General features: G+C 39.6%; 1 protein-coding gene across 2 annotated transcripts; it reads left to right on the top strand.

The window, feature by feature from the left end:
* Positions 1 to 3,536: 3,536 nt before the first annotated feature.
* On the top strand, positions 3,537 to 15,328 carry LOC116321190 (very-long-chain (3R)-3-hydroxyacyl-CoA dehydratase-like). Of its 2 annotated transcripts, XM_031740968.2 has the most exons (11): positions 3,537 to 3,756; positions 6,253 to 6,298; positions 6,515 to 6,588; positions 6,834 to 6,998; positions 7,611 to 7,659; positions 7,792 to 7,902; positions 10,656 to 10,783; positions 11,101 to 11,213; positions 11,296 to 11,402; positions 11,516 to 11,647; positions 13,447 to 15,328. In XM_031740968.2, the coding sequence occupies exons 1-11, from the start codon at positions 3,676 to 3,678 to the stop codon at positions 13,521 to 13,523; spliced, it is 1,083 nt and encodes a 360-aa protein (XP_031596828.1). In that variant the 5' UTR covers positions 3,537 to 3,675; the 3' UTR covers positions 13,524 to 15,328. The 2 variants fall into 2 exon arrangements, with proteins under 2 accessions (XP_031596828.1, XP_039458526.1); XM_039602592.1 differs by lacking the exon at positions 6,515 to 6,588 and having other exon boundaries at positions 3,547 to 3,756.

The raw sequence follows: 15,328 nt of genomic DNA, 5'->3' as shown, positions 1-15,328 counted from the left end.
TTTTATTGAAAAATATATATTTGGGTTAAATTTGTTTCTCGCTTTTTATAGCATTACAGTTATACAGTTAAGGCAGTTAAGAGCCTCGTTTTTGTGTTTTATCATTTTATACAGGGAGTGCAGAATTATTAGGCAAGTTGTATTTTTGAGGAATAATTTTATTATTGAACAACAACAATGTTCTCAATGAACCCAAAAACTCATTAATATCAAAGCTGAATGTTTTGGAAGTAGTTTTAGTTTGTTTTTAGCTTTAGCTATTTTAGGGGATATCTGTGTGTGCAGGTGACTATTACTGTGCATAATTATTAGGCAACTTAACAAAAAAACAAATATATACCCATTTCAATTATTTATTTTACCAGTGAAACCAATATAACATCTCCACATTCACAAATATACATTTCTGACATTCAAAAACAAAACAAAAACAAATCAGCGACCAATATAGCCACCTTTCTTTGCAAGGACACTCAAAAGCCTGCCATCCAAGGATTCTGTCAGTGTTTTGATCTGTTCACCATCAACATTGCGTGCAGCAGCAACCACAGCCTCCCAGACACTGTTCAGAGAGGTGTACTGTTTTCCCTCCTTGTAAATCTCACATTTGATGATGGACCACAGGTTCTCAATGGGGTTCAGATCAGGTGAACAAGGAGGCCATGTCATTAGTTTTTCTTCTTTTATACCCTTTCTTGCCAGCCACGCTGTGGAGTACTTGGACGCGTGTGATGGAGCATTGTCCTGCATGAAAATCATGTTTTTCTTGAAGGATGCAGACTTCTTCCTGTACCACTGCTTGAAGAAGGTGTCTTCCAGAAACTGGCAGTAGGACTGGGAGTTGAGCTTGACTCCATCCTCAACCCGAAAAGGCCCCACAAGCTCATCTTTGATGATACCAGCCCAAACCAGTACTCCACCTCCACCTTGCTGGCGTCTGAGTCGGACTGGAGCTCTCTGCCCTTTACCAATCCAGCCACGGGCCCATCCATCTGGCCCATCAAGACTCACTCTCATTTCATCAGTCCATAAAACCTTAGAAAAATCAGTCTTGAGATATTTCTTGGCCCAGTCTTGACGTTTCAGCTTGTGTGTCTTGTTCAGTGGTGGTCGTCTTTCAGCCTTTCTTACCTTGGCCATGTCTCTGAGTATTGCACACCTTGTGCTTTTGGGCACTCAGTGATGTTGCAGCTCTGAAATATGGCCAAACTGGTGGCAAGTGGCATCTTGGCAGCTGCACGCTTGACTTTTCTCAGTTCATGGGCAGTTATTTTGCGCCTTGGTTTTTCCACACGCTTCTTGCGACCCTGTTGACTATTTTGAATGAAATGCTTGATTGTTCGATGATCACGCTTCAGAAGCTTTGCAATTTTAAGACTGCTCCATCCCTCTGCAAGATATCTCACTATTTTTGTCTTTTTTGAGCCTGTCAAGTCCTTCTTTTGACCCATTTTGCCAAAGGAAAGGAAGTTGCCTAATAATTATGCACACCTGATATAGGGTGTTGATGTCATTAGACCACACCCCTTCTGATTACAGAGATGCACATCACCTAATATGCTTAATTGGTAGTAGGCTTTCGAGCCTATACAGCTTGGAGTAAGACAACATGCATGAAGAGGATGATGTGGACAAAATACTCATTTGCCTAATAATTCTGCACTCCCTGTACTGTGCCAGTGTTTCAGAGAGGAACAGGTCTGTTGGAATATCTGCAGAATGGTTTTTGACATTCTCTTGTTGAAATTTGTGGAAATTGAGCTCTCAGTGCCATTCAAATGTGTTGTTTTATACATCATTGAGTTTGAAGTGGGAGGAACATTTACAAAAGACATTTACAAAAAAAAGAGTCAAACTCCTGATTGCTATTGCCATTAAAAAATGAAAAACAAAAACATATCTATGAGAGCTTTTTGCACATTAACATTTGAGCCACTAACTTAGTGCCCATAATTGTGTGATCTATAATAAGCATCAAAATATCAGGTTTCTCATCATGTCTATCAAGAGATCATCTTTACAGAACAGCTTGCAATTGTTTACATTTCAGTGTCACATTTTATCGTCATAACATGGCAAGGGTGTGGCAGTAATTTACATGGGACATTTTAAAAAGAAGTGATAAAAACCAGTAACCACTGTAGCAAAATATGAAATTATTAATGGTCATAAGTTTCAAAGCACAGTAGGAAGTGTGGAGGCTGTTTTGATGGAATGGATTTTGCACATATGCACCTGTAGGATATCACTAGTCTCTCCCATTGCTCTGTTTTGATAGCTGTGTCCCAATTCAGGGTCTGCATCCATTCACGTGTCCTACACAGGCCACGCTTTTCTAGGCTACATCCTTCAAGGGACTCCCTTGATCTGGGACACAGCTTATGTACCACCCTACTCCCATTCCTCCGCCTTATTCCATTTCTAGAGTTCTTCCATTCAGATCAGACCTCTGGGCCAGCCATTTCATTATTTCAGTGCTGTCAGCTTCAAAGCTTTATTGCAAATTTTGACAGAAAGCTGCTGGCAGGGAATGGGCAGTGTGATGGTGAAGGAGCTTCTAATGAACATTATTGCTAAAAAGTCCAACCTCCTTTACAGAAAAGATTCCCCAAATCATGATGCTTCTGAGCTCTTTGCAACAATCAACTTGTTCACAGTTGCAGAAAGAGTCATCCTGCAGCCTTCAGTTCATTAAAAAAAAGTTATATCATGATATCATGATTGACAATAATTGTCAGATTATGAAATATGCTGGAGCTACAGCCCTCTTATTCATGTTTAGATCATTTTAAACTAGAAGAAGTTAAATGTGGGAATTAAGCAGTGCTCTAATATTGATTGAATATGAAAATCTAATCACCTGTGTTTTGGGGGTGTTGTTATAGCCTCTGGGTGCCCACTTGTGGAACAGTCTCAGTTATAGCACAACTTTCCTGCAAAGGAGTGAAATAATCTGGCTTCTTTATATGGGTGTTTGCATTTATGCTTTTATAAAGTCACCAATTCATAATCTAATCTGATTTACAGGTAGACTCGCTCATTTAGAGGCGAGGGTTTTCAAATATATAGTTCATGTATCTGAAGAAAATTAAATATAGGGAAAACCACCAAACACACAGAAACACCACATGTCCACTTTGAAATTAATTAAAATAATTATTTAAAGGGATTTCGGGAAAAGAATTAAAATAACTACAGGTTTTCAGTCTTTGTGTCTTTCTCTCTCTTTTTTCTTCAGCTGGTTAAAATTCAGAGTAATATAAAATGCAAAAGGCTTGAATAAAGTACTTAAAAAAAAAATTGTTCAAAGTTAGGTTAAACAAACCTAAAGCAACGTCAAACGACTACCGAAAGATCCAGGTGTCTACATGTGTGTGGCACTGGCTGGGCACGTGTATGAAAGATTCATTCAGTTATTCATTCATTCCATCCACCCATTCATTCTCTTCCGTTTACTTATTCGATGTTTTTTAGGGTGGCTTTTATTCTGAAGGCGGCCCTTTTAAAACTCTTGTTTTGAAATCCGAGAGCGACCTCCCCCCCGGAAGTACCCTGCATCATCTGTCCATCCTCCGGGCTGTCAGATGAGGGTTTCAGTTGATCAGTTTGAGAAAAAGATTCTTCGTCGGTTAGGGTTAGGTATGTAGATATCAGAAAGAACAAAACATCGTGAACATGCAGATCCTGACTCCTCATGTTTACTGGGCTCAGCGGCACGGAGAGATTTACCTCCGAGTGGAACTGAGCGATGCCAAGGTAGGACAGTTCCCAACATCCACCTGACTGCTTTCAGCTCATTGACTCCATATATAATGTTTCAGTCTCCACTCGGACGGGCTCGCCGTTTAAATTTGCTTGAATTTTCTTGCTGTTCTGGGTGTTGCTGTTACGTAGCGGGAGCTTTCTTCGCTGTGGCTGTACTACAGCGGACTTTGTCGCGGCCACAACTAGCCAGCCTGGCTGTTAGCTGATGCCGTAGCTACCGTCAAAGTCTGCTGTCGAGGTCCTTCAGCACTAATGGGGTCTAAAATGTAAGGAAGTTTTCTGTAAAGAACGTAAATGCATTAGTGATAACTGAGTGGAGTGACTCCAGAGTGACAGTTGAATTTGGTGTTTTAGAGTTACTTCCTTGTTTTGTAGCTTCTCTCTCTGCAGTTGACCACCTCTAATGTTTGCTTAAACAAAGCCGAGTTTCAGAGAACTGATATTTCTTTGTTACCGATTATGGCTGTGAATGTTAAGGAAATAATAATAATATCTATTTGAATTCCCCACACCTACAAAGTAAGATTTCATTGGACAGTCTAAAACACAAAAATGATTCAGTTTCTCTACAAAAATGACCAAAAGACACCTTACAATCACTAAACCACACTAAGTTGTGAAAACGTTATTTTCTGTACATCACACCGTGTTTCAATCTCTAAACAAATTCTTTAGCATCATCATCAAAGGAAAGCTTCTTTTGCTTTTTTTTTTTTTTTTTTTTTTTTTTTTGCAGAACTTTGTTGTCTATTAAAAGAATATGAAACCATCCACTGGATATCAAAAATAGATCACGTCAGCTAAAGTTTGACTTCCTCGTTTTTGTAGCTGTGCTTCACTTATTATGTCAGCCGCATGGCCGTGCCATTTGCTATAAGCTTGGCAATGCAAATTTTCTTACAAGGCAACTTTCAGCAGAACAGCAGTTCAAAGTGCTCCTCCTAAGAAGCAGACATTATAACAAAATGTGAATAAATAAGTAAAGTTAAAAGATGCCAAACAGAAAAAAGGTTTTAAACCAGGCTTTTAAAAGAACTTAAAGATTTCTTGTAGGTTGTTTCATGAAAGTTGTATAACAACTGATAAAATGCTTTTCTATCTATTTTTGGCTGTAGCAGCCCATCTGAAACGATGACATCACTGATACATTTAGTTGGTCCATCATTTGCTTACAGCGCCCTATATTTTAGTTATTTGCTGAATAACTTTAGTGTGTGCCCAGTGTAAACACGTGTGTCTAAACAAGGATCCAGTCTAACGGGCTGAGTTTATAACAGTAGCTTCTTCGACTTCATTCTCCATCTGCTGCACAAATGTCTTATAAAAGATGCATGATGTTTAATGGTTGTTCTGGATCTTGTTTCAGCTCTTAGGATGAAGGGAAATGAATGAAGGGAAACTCAAACAGTCTCAGAGAACACCACCTGTCACACACAGACGAGTATAAGCAACTCAGAGTAACTGCTGTAAAACTCAATAGTACAACATTACCATCTCTAAAGTGGCCGTAAACTTGAATCAACAATATTCCACCACTTTCAACAAAAACTTATTGCAACACAGTTTTGTGTATAGTATTGTACTGCTATGTTTAGCTCTTCATCATAACCTGATCTGACTGTATAGTGAAAGTCTGATGTTGCTTGTCCTTAAAACAAACCTGCAGTTTGAATATTTGATCTTCAGTAAGAGTCAGTGGAGCTAGAAAAGTCTGATCTTTTCCAGGGCTGAAGGAAAATGCCGAAAAATGTAGAGATAATGTTAGCCAAGCAAATTGACTCGGCAGAAAAACCACCCAACACTGGATGCACTTAGCTTGACCTCTTGTGCAGGCAACTAAATGGTTGCCCAGAGCTTGAAGGTGTTGCACACTGACAATCACTTTTGATGGCAAGGTAATTGACAGGAGGCAACCTTTCTGAAAAGAGTTGCAGTCTGACTTGGACTAACTCCAGTCACTCTCAGATAGATTGTCAAAGGTTTGCAAGTATTTATTTGGCTGATTTGTAATTGCAGACCAATTGCCAGCATGTTGTCGTCAGTCTGAATGAGTCAACAGATATGTGGTTTTCACTGATCTATCACAGTTAATTTCTGAAACAGATTGCATGTATTTACCATCTGGACCCCATTAAATCACAGACTAACATCAGACTGACTCCAGCTAATGGAAACATTTATGGAAGGTTTTAGTGACAAGAACTGAACACAGATATTGACAAAGTTTTAACTTTGAGGACATAATTTGAAGTTGGAAAAACTGACGACGTTAATGTTTTGCAATACTTTTGCATCACAGAATGTTCAAAATTACAATAATATCGTAGTGTGAGCGAAGCATTTGAAGTATTGTTATAAATTTGTATCGTGGGCTATATGAGGATTCTTTTTTCTTTAAACAGAGAATATCACCGAACCTAATGTATCATTTCTACCGCAATGGTTTGTCCACTTTTGGGTTGTGATGGCAGCTTTTGTGTTTTTCAGAATGTCAATATCAGCCTGCAAGAACACAATACACTTCAGTTCAGAGGTTGGTACTTCAGTTTTGTGCATTTAAGAGCAAGAAAATAAAGATTAAATAAGAATGAACTACAGAATGATGCATAACTACAATATACTTACACAGTTTTGTCTTTTTGTCTTAATGCTTTAGCATTTTTTTAGTGAAAGGTTCTCTACAAATAAAATTCGTACTCAATTTGCTTACTTTACTGTTTAAAAAAAAAAAAAAAAACTTGTACCACAGCACAGGGTCATGGAGCTAAGGGAGATAATGAATACGAGTTCAAGTTGGAGTTCCTGGAATCTGTTAGACCCGAGGTACTGCTCTCTCATTTTTGAAAGTTTTCAAGAATTGATTAGGGTTTTTTTCCTGCTAAGATTATGACATTGTGCCAATAATGTTCTTGTCATTCTCCAGTTTTAGTGTGAGTGAATTTGACATGAACACTAACTGGAAAAACTGACTTAATTTCCAACAAATAGCTGTAGGTTTTATTTCAACACACACACACGTTATACAATATGTCATGTTATTTAGGCTCGATTTAATACTCTGTTTCCAGATCAAGCACAAGTCCACTGAACGACAGGTCAACATCAAAATCAAGAAGAAGGAAGAGCGCTGGTGGGACCGGCTGACGCTGCAGGAGAAAAAGCCTCTGTTTCTGGCCCCAGACTTCGACCGATGGCTGGACGAGTCGGACGCTGAGATGGAGCTTCAGGCTAAGGCAAAACGACAATGATTCCACTCACCCTGAGGACTGAGAGTAAAATGTGTACCACAGAAAAGACTTTCTGTGGTTGCTAACATCAACACTGTGTCTGATGGGAAGTCAAAGGACTAGAAAATGTAGTCTTTGTAGTTGCAAACAGGTTTTGTGGGATTAAAATCTTTTTGTTTGGAGGACATTTTACTTTTTATCGCAGGTCCTTTTCAAAGTTAGTCATGCAAGAGCCAACTCGCATAATATTACATAACTTATTGGGATCTGGCAAGGGTCAACTTTGGACATGTGTAATTTGAACGTAAACTTCATGTCAATGCTCCTCCCTACTTGGCTATTAAGACTGCTGAAAGACACTAAATCAGTTGTTCTGGACATGCTGCTAAAATGTAACATGATTATCCAGTGAAATGTGTTTATCTGTAAAAGTGTTTTATAGTCAAGGGAGTCGTGTTTTGAACTCTCTGGGACACTGACACCATCTGCATGTACTACAGCTATCAATTACAAAGCCACAATAGCTTTTTGTCTTTTCAACGCACTAAATTCATCACCTAGCTGCTTTGGAACTGATGAGAAATGTGACTAATTGTAATTCATTTGTTGTTCTTTTAGGAGGAGAAGATAAACAAGATAAGTGTGGAGTCAAGAGTTCGTAATGACCGTGAGTTTCACAGAGTTCTTCACCTTCAAACAACCTGATACTCAGATGTCCTATATCACCTGTGTTTGCTGTCCTTTAGATTAAATTCTGCAGATTAGTTGATTTTAGTCATTTTCTCTCTTGTTTGCACAGCCTACCTGGGTCTGAAGAAAAGCTACTTGTTCATGTACAACCTGGTGCAGTTCCTTGGATTCTCCTGGGTCTTTGTCAACATGACTGTCCGCCTCTTCATTCTTGGTCAAGGTTTGTAAAGAGAAAACAAATGTCTTAAAGCACGGAAAGGCAGGCATTTTTTGGAAATGCCTTTTTGGGGTCGTTATTCAAAAAAGTAATGCATGACACACTTTTCTTAAAAGTAATGCAGTACTTTACTTAATTACTCCCAAGAGGAAAAACTAATTTGTTTTACTGCTCATTGTATTATTTTCCCGTTCCTCTGTAAAATTCAATTCAATTCAATTCAATTTTATTTATATAGCGCCAAATCACAACAAAAGTCGCCTCAAGGCGCTTCATAGATACAGAGAAAAACCCAACAATCATATGACCCCCTATGAGCAAGCACTTTGGCGACAGTGGGAAGGAAAAACTCCCTTTTAACAGGAAGAAACCTCCGGCAGAACCAGGCTCAGGGAGGGGCGGCCATCTGCTGCGACCGGTTGGAGTGAGAGAAGGAAAATGACTTTAAACACATTGTCTCATCATTACCATTTAACAATATAAGGCTATAGGCTACAGTCCCATGCACCAACACAAATCCCTATGCTAATCAGGATAGTATTTAGGTATGAACACAAAGCCGGCAGCACAAAGCAAAGATGAAAACCAGCGTAAAGAGACTTTAAATCGATCGCCGCGGTGATTCTACTGTAGAACAATGAACAGGTAGAAACAGGCTGAAGCCTGGCTGCTCATCGGTTTGTTACCTGTTGAAGTTTAGGGTCTGGCTGCCAGGCTGGTGTCGGCATTCACTCAGTTTTAACTCTGGGTTCTTGGCTAGCTTCACATTAGCATGCTGTCTGTGCAGGTGCTTGCAAAGAGCCAAAGTTGTGCTAGCAGCATAATGCTGTTGTTTCTGTCCTGCATGCAATTTGCACTTTAGCATCGCGCTCTCATCTTTTTGTGTATGGAATAGAATATAAATAAAATGCCCATATCCATGCTGTAGACTGTGCCACTATTTTCTTCTCTGACACAGGAACTAAAATCAGTTGATTTCAGCAAGTGCAAGTGGAAACGATAAGCGTGACCCACAGACACAGGCAAGATGGACTATTTTAAGATAATTTTAAGGAATTTAACTACTCTTGATACCCATCCCTAGTAAAGACCCTACAATGATGCAGAGAAAACCACAACAATCGGACAGTCCCCTATGACCAAAAGCACTTGGAAGACAGTAGGAAGGAAAATCTTCCTTTTAGCAGGAATTAAGCTCCAACAGTACCAGGCTCAGGGAGGGGCAGCCAGCTGCTGAGAGAAAAAGAGACTCACTGTGGTTGAGAGAAAGAGATGAATAATAAGTAATGATTAAAGTGGTGTACAAACACAGAGGGTGAAAAGAGGTGAGTGAGTGAAGAAGCCCTCAGCAGCCTAGGCCTATTGCAGCATAAATAAAGGAGCGTTCAGGGTCACCTGAGGCAGCTCTCAGGATTTATAAATCCTGGGAGACTTTGGTCTTTTTATGAATGAGGCGCTGTTAGCTCGTCTATGAAATGCAGCTGTGTGATCACACCCTTGTAGATGCTGAAAATTGTAATTAAGTGGCAGAAAATCGATTGTTGAAGTTGCTGTTTAGTATTGGCAGGAACTGCCCATAAAAGGAAGGGTTATAAGGGACTCTGTAAAAATGAATCTGACTATTAACTTAAACACTCATGAGTATCAGCATAGTAGATGCATAGAACTGAAGTTACATCCAGTAACTACTATATTTTGAATGAACCCTTTTTCTGCTGGACAGATACGCTACAAAGTGCTTTTTCTGTTATATATATATAAATATGTTATAATGGTTAGTTGGGTAGCGACGCCAGATCTTTACTGCCATTGTATTATCACAGAGTACACATTCAATCCAGTTAGTCTGTCTCTGCCATGTTTGTCTAGCCAAAGTGCTGAACTTCAAACCATCTCATTATTCATCTTGAGGTTCTTTTGTGCATTAATTTAACCTTAAATAGGCCAGAAGAGCCAACAGCTCTTCTTCACCTCTTAGAAACGTTGGACCTTTTGGCCTGCAGCATAATACACTGCTCAAAAAGTGAAGTGAGCACTCAGTATAATATGAAGTCAGTTAAATTTCTGGGATATCAGTTAGGAATTGTAAACCATTCAAGCTGCATGGTACTGGGCTGTGAGCACTGAAGGATATTAGGTCCTCAGGCCTCCCTCATGAAGTCTGTTTCTGATTGTTTGGTCAGAGACATTCGCACCAGTGGCCTGCAGGAGCTGGACTGCCCCACCCAGCTCTTTTTATGTAACACTCCATCTCCTGTTATGTCTTCCATACTCTTGAGACTGCTGGAGACCAACCTCTCCACTGCACCTGTTGTCACTTTCATTTACACCAATGCAGGTGAAATACTTTATGGTTTCGTTGTGTGTGTGTGTGTGTGTGTGTGTGTGTGTGTGTGTGTGTGTGTGTGTGTGTGTGTGTGTGTGTGTGTGTGTGTGTGTGTGTGTGTGTGTGTGTGTGTGTGTGTGTGTGTGTGTGTGTGTGTGTGTGTGTGTGTGTGTGTGTGTGTGTAAACTGAAAAGAAACGAACACAATCGGCAGGAAAATAAAACAAACAGGGGGTCCAGAGACTGCAGGGAGAGAGGTCAGTGGTTTTGTTTGTGATGAGCTGTTCACAGATAAGCTCATTTGAATAGAAACAGGAACACAACTACACAGCAAGGATTTGTTTTGCAAATGATCATGGTTATGGATATTGGCTCGGGCAGCATGCTCGCTTAATCATGTCCTGTTTTTGTTTCTCTCTCGCCCCACACAGACTCGTTCTATGATACCTTCCACACCACAGCTGATATCATGTATTTCTGTCAGATGATGGCCGTGCTCGAGGTCATTAATCCTTTGTTGGGTCTGGTTAAAACTGGAGCTTTTCCCGCTATGATACAGGTAACATCCGGTGACACATTTTGCCCCCTGTTAGTTTTTTATATTTTTTATTTGTCTTAACTACAAAATTGAAAGCTCATGCACATGTGCACAACATTATTGAAAATGGCAGCTAGTCAGTATTCACACACATCACATGTGCAATTTATTTTACCTAGAGAGGCTAATGGCACCACAGAATGATTTATTTATTTAATAATTTATCATATACCTTAAAGTAAAATAGTAAAACTAAAGACCTCTAACACAGAGCTCCAATCTGCCGGCCTGTGCTTTTATGACAGTCAGCTTTATCTGGCCTTTAATTGTGCCTGCAGGTTGCAGGGAGGAATGTTATTTTGTTCGTCGTCTTCGGCAGCCTCGACGAGATGCAGAACAAGCCCGTTGTCTTCTTCGTCTTCTACCTGTGGAGCACCATCGAGATCTTCAGGTTAGCTCAAATAGCCTTCCTCCTCTCTCCTGTTGAGGATGTGTCGCCCATTCTAACATCAGCCCAACTTCCTCTACATCAGATACCCGTACTACATGCTGGCCTGCATCAGCACAGAGTGGAAGATGCTAACGTGGCTGAGGTACACCATCTGGATTCCTCTTTACCCGCTGGGAGTTATAGCTGAAGGTTGGTGATTTTGTGGTTGGCAAGCAAGCGTTGGTGTCAGTTGTGGATAGTTGTTACTGATGGTGTGTCATTCTTTTCTCTTTTTTTTTTTTTGTTTTTTTTTTTGCATCTAGCCGTGGCTGTGATCCAATCCCTGCCCATCTTTGATGAGACCCGTCTGTTCAGCCTGCCTCTCCCCGAGATGTTAGGAAACTCTTTAAGCTTCTCCTACACTTTGCAGCTCTACCTGGTTTTCATGTTTCTGGGTAAGACGTCTGCTCATATACCACCATCAAATCTGATTCATTTCCACTTCCAGTCTGCATGCCAAAGTATCTTTGGGCAAGATGCTGTAATCCCAAGTTGCTCCCATTATGGGTGGGCGGTATAAACGGTATACGGTGGAAACAATATGAATTTGGCCAACAGTAGAGATTTTGATTTTCCGCTCTACCGCGCATGTTGATGGTGTCATCAAGCTGCACCTGTTTTGGTCGAAAGCATCACAGCGGCTGCAAGCAGTATCATCTGCAAATTATGCCGGGCGACAGTAATAGCGAACAGACGAAGCACGTTTTGGAATATGAGGAAAGCCAAAAACTGCACTTCCACAGCTTCTGAACCATTCAATTAATGTTGAATTCTGGTATATGTTGTTGCAGTATATCAATGACTAACCTTGTATCATGGATGGATTATCTCAGTTGTTCTCCTGACTGAAGTTTGGTCCGTTTACAGCATCATGCCATGCGATTGCATTTGTCCCGAACCATCAGGAACCTTCACGTTAGCTTTTATCGAGTGGAAAAAAGTTAGCATTCATCCTCCCGCTTCACTGTGTTTATGTTATGCTAACATAGCTGTAGCGATCACGTAGCACATCATTATATACCAGCTAGCCCAACTTCAGTAACCCTAAAAAAGTCACTGCTGTTTAGTTTTCCGTCTTCATTTATGTTGGAAGTGATAGCAGAGCTGTTTGTTTTAATTTTTTCAGAAATCTCTCAGTCAGAACATGCTATATCATGTTTTGGTGGAAACTACCGAGCTGTCTTCCTGCTAACTTCTAACTCCGTTAAATGTAATAAATTCTGTTTTCATGGATGTCTGGATGTTAAACTTAATTGTTACACCTGGTAAAGCAGCAGCACTGATCATTTTATTAAAGATGAAAGAATTTAGACAGTTTTTAACTCTCAGTGATGCCGCAGTGTTTGTTTGACTTTGGGACCTGAAGCGGACGGAGTTTGGACCCAGGTTACTCCGCGAGGCTCCTGACTACGGTAGCCGTAATGCTCCGACAGTCCATCAAGTGGTGCGACTTTGTAGCTTACCAAAGTTGTACTAAAACTTTGACAGATTTTCGAGCACCGTGTACCACATAAAATCGGTTTGAGGTCAGTAAGCACAACCAGAATTCATACATAAGGCACACCAGATTATAAGGTGCACTGTCCATTTTTGAGAAAATTAAAGGATTTTAAGCGCACTTTATAGTGCGGAAAATACGGTATACAGAAGAAAATAATATATCGCGATATATATCGTTACCACACATGCTTCAAATTATACGGATTTTAGGCCATTTCTCCCAGCCCTAGCTCCCATTCATCAGTGTGTAGCAGTTGGATTAAAAAAAAGTTCTTGTATCAATGTGTGTTAATGGGTGAATAAGAGATGTTGTATAAAGTGCTTTCAGTGCTCAGGTAGAGCAGAAAAGCACTATATATACATTTATGTGTACATGTAACTTTGAGTTATATATACATAATTATGGCTTAATTATGTTTTCTTAGCTTATTGCCTTTTGTGCAATACAGCTAATCAATGACTTAATCGATGATGTTGTAAAATTCTTTCACACCTTTTTGTGATGGATTGTGAGTCAGATGAACTGCTACGTCACTGACGTTCTGGTTTATTAGTTACATTTAAAGCAAGCCTTTGAAACACAACATTTAGTTCGCTAGTCTGCAGAGACACTCCGTTCCTTGGGTCATCTATAATCCAGAAACATGCCAGTGAGTTTGTGAGCTTCATACTGACAGAAACAGTCTCCCCACAGGACTCTTCATCGACTTGCGGCACCTGTACAAGCAGAGAAGAAGACGATACCGCACAAGGAAAAGGAAAGTCCACTAACTGATCAACACCCTTGCCTTGCGCACACTTCAAAGCAGCTGGTTTTCTTTGTTTTTCTTTGATTTTTATCCTTTTATTTCCTGTTCTCATTTTCATCCGCACACACTAAGGTGATGTTGGAGTACTGGTCACATTGTTTCTCCACTGTGTCAACTCTGTCCTGTACTGTAAACGCTTCTGTAGCAGACGGATGGATCACGGATGCTGAACAAACGTCTCCTGATGGTACCGTATGTGCTGATCTTACTGCTGAGAGATTGACTTGCTTATTGTCTGTATTTATTGAGTTTTCCACACTAGAGGTGTCTTTATAAAGTAATGTTTTTGTTTGTTGATATTTTGGGCCATAAATAAAAGAAGGGTTTTTAATCACAAGAATGGAAATGAATATTGAGTGAATAATAATGAGAATCTTTATAATTGTGATTTATAAATGGCGATTTAGTTCATAATTAGAAAAGAAATTGTTACTGCATAATTAGGAACCAATTTAGGACCTCTTTTGTCTTTCGTGTATTTCACGTTATTTATAAAACTTTAATAATAATAATGTTACACTCAAAGTTGATCTTTAAATCATGTTTACTTGAGCTTTATGGTATTTTAAGCCACTTATTACAAGTCACACACCCTTTACCATCATATTTCTCCTTACATATGGTTGCATGTAAATGTATTTGAAAGCTGATACAGTTTGGATGCCGTTCTCTGTTCTGATCCAAGATGCAACTTCTCTATTATGTCCTGTCCAAAGTTATCTTCTTTAAGGTTTTTGAAAGTCGTTTTCTGCTTCAGTTGTCGCAAGTACATGAATGTGCGAGAGTCTAAACATGGGCGTGTCATGCCCGCTTGAACACAAACCACGGTGTGAACATGGCAATACTGTATCCAAAAGAGAGGGTTTGTGATTAGCAGTCTTTACCATGCTAATATGAACGCTCCACAAAAAGGTCAGCTGTGAGGTAAATGTTCCAGAAGTTAAGGTTAAGCTATAACACCACTTGAACTTTTAAAGCTGTTGTGTCAGATGCCTTTACAATAAAACACTGTGGCTGCAAACTATGAACAGTTTTACAGTTACTTTATTTTCTCCTCATTGGTTCTACGGTGCATTTGCAGCACTGAGCTTTGGATGGAGCTGTCAGTCACTCAGTGCTTTGAATATTAACAAAGTCATGCAAATGTTCTTAGCAGTTTGTTTGTTTTGGGAGTGATTCACAATCCTTCATACCGATCCTTGCGTTAGTTTCAACAGTAATGTGTGACAGTAGCTTATGCATTTACCTCATGATTTTAGAGTTTGTTGGGGGTATTTTTGGGGCAGGGGGATCTTCTCTCTGCATCTTCTCTACTGGGTGTTTTAGTCACCCCACATCCACTTGATTTCACTAACAGATCCTGCTCAGTGTATATAAAACATGTATGAAATATATAGATAATATGAGGAGGAGCTGTGCATGCCTTATTTTTTTTGTCCCAGTGTTTCATCATTTCCTTAATTGTTCACTATTTCCCAGCCACTCTTTGTTTTGCATTTATTTGTTTGCTAAAATGTTTACCATTTCATTCGTGTATTCATGGTCATTTTTTTAATGTTTCTCTGTTTGTGAGTGGATGTTGTTTGTAAGATATGTATTGGGCATTCAACTTGATATGGAGTGCTTTGCATGTCTGTTTTTTTTCCTTCTGTGTTTTCAGATGTTCTCATGCAGGCAAATTCAGGCCAGCGCTGGACCTTTTTATAAGTTTTGTTTCTTCACAGTGTTTGGGGAGGGGAAAGATGAAATAAAAATTCTTATTTTGAA

This window comes from Oreochromis aureus, linkage group 1 (genome assembly GCF_013358895.1).
Source record: "Oreochromis aureus strain Israel breed Guangdong linkage group 1, ZZ_aureus, whole genome shotgun sequence".
Lineage (NCBI taxonomy): Eukaryota > Metazoa > Chordata > Actinopteri > Cichliformes > Cichlidae > Oreochromis > Oreochromis aureus.
The sequence above is the reverse complement of the archived record's forward strand: the minus strand, read 5'-3'. Positions and strand labels throughout refer to the sequence as shown.

Coding starts and splice junctions, on each gene's coding strand:
- LOC116321190 (XM_031740968.2), top strand. CDS start 3,676: ATGCAGATCCTGACTCCTCATGTTTACTGGGCTCAGCGGCACGGAGAG. Junction 11,403..11,515: donor GCTGGGAGTTATAGCTGAAG/GTTGGTGATTTT, acceptor TTTTGCATCTAG/CCGTGGCTGTGATCCAATCC. Junction 11,648..13,446: donor CCTGGTTTTCATGTTTCTGG/GTAAGACGTCTG, acceptor GTCTCCCCACAG/GACTCTTCATCGACTTGCGG.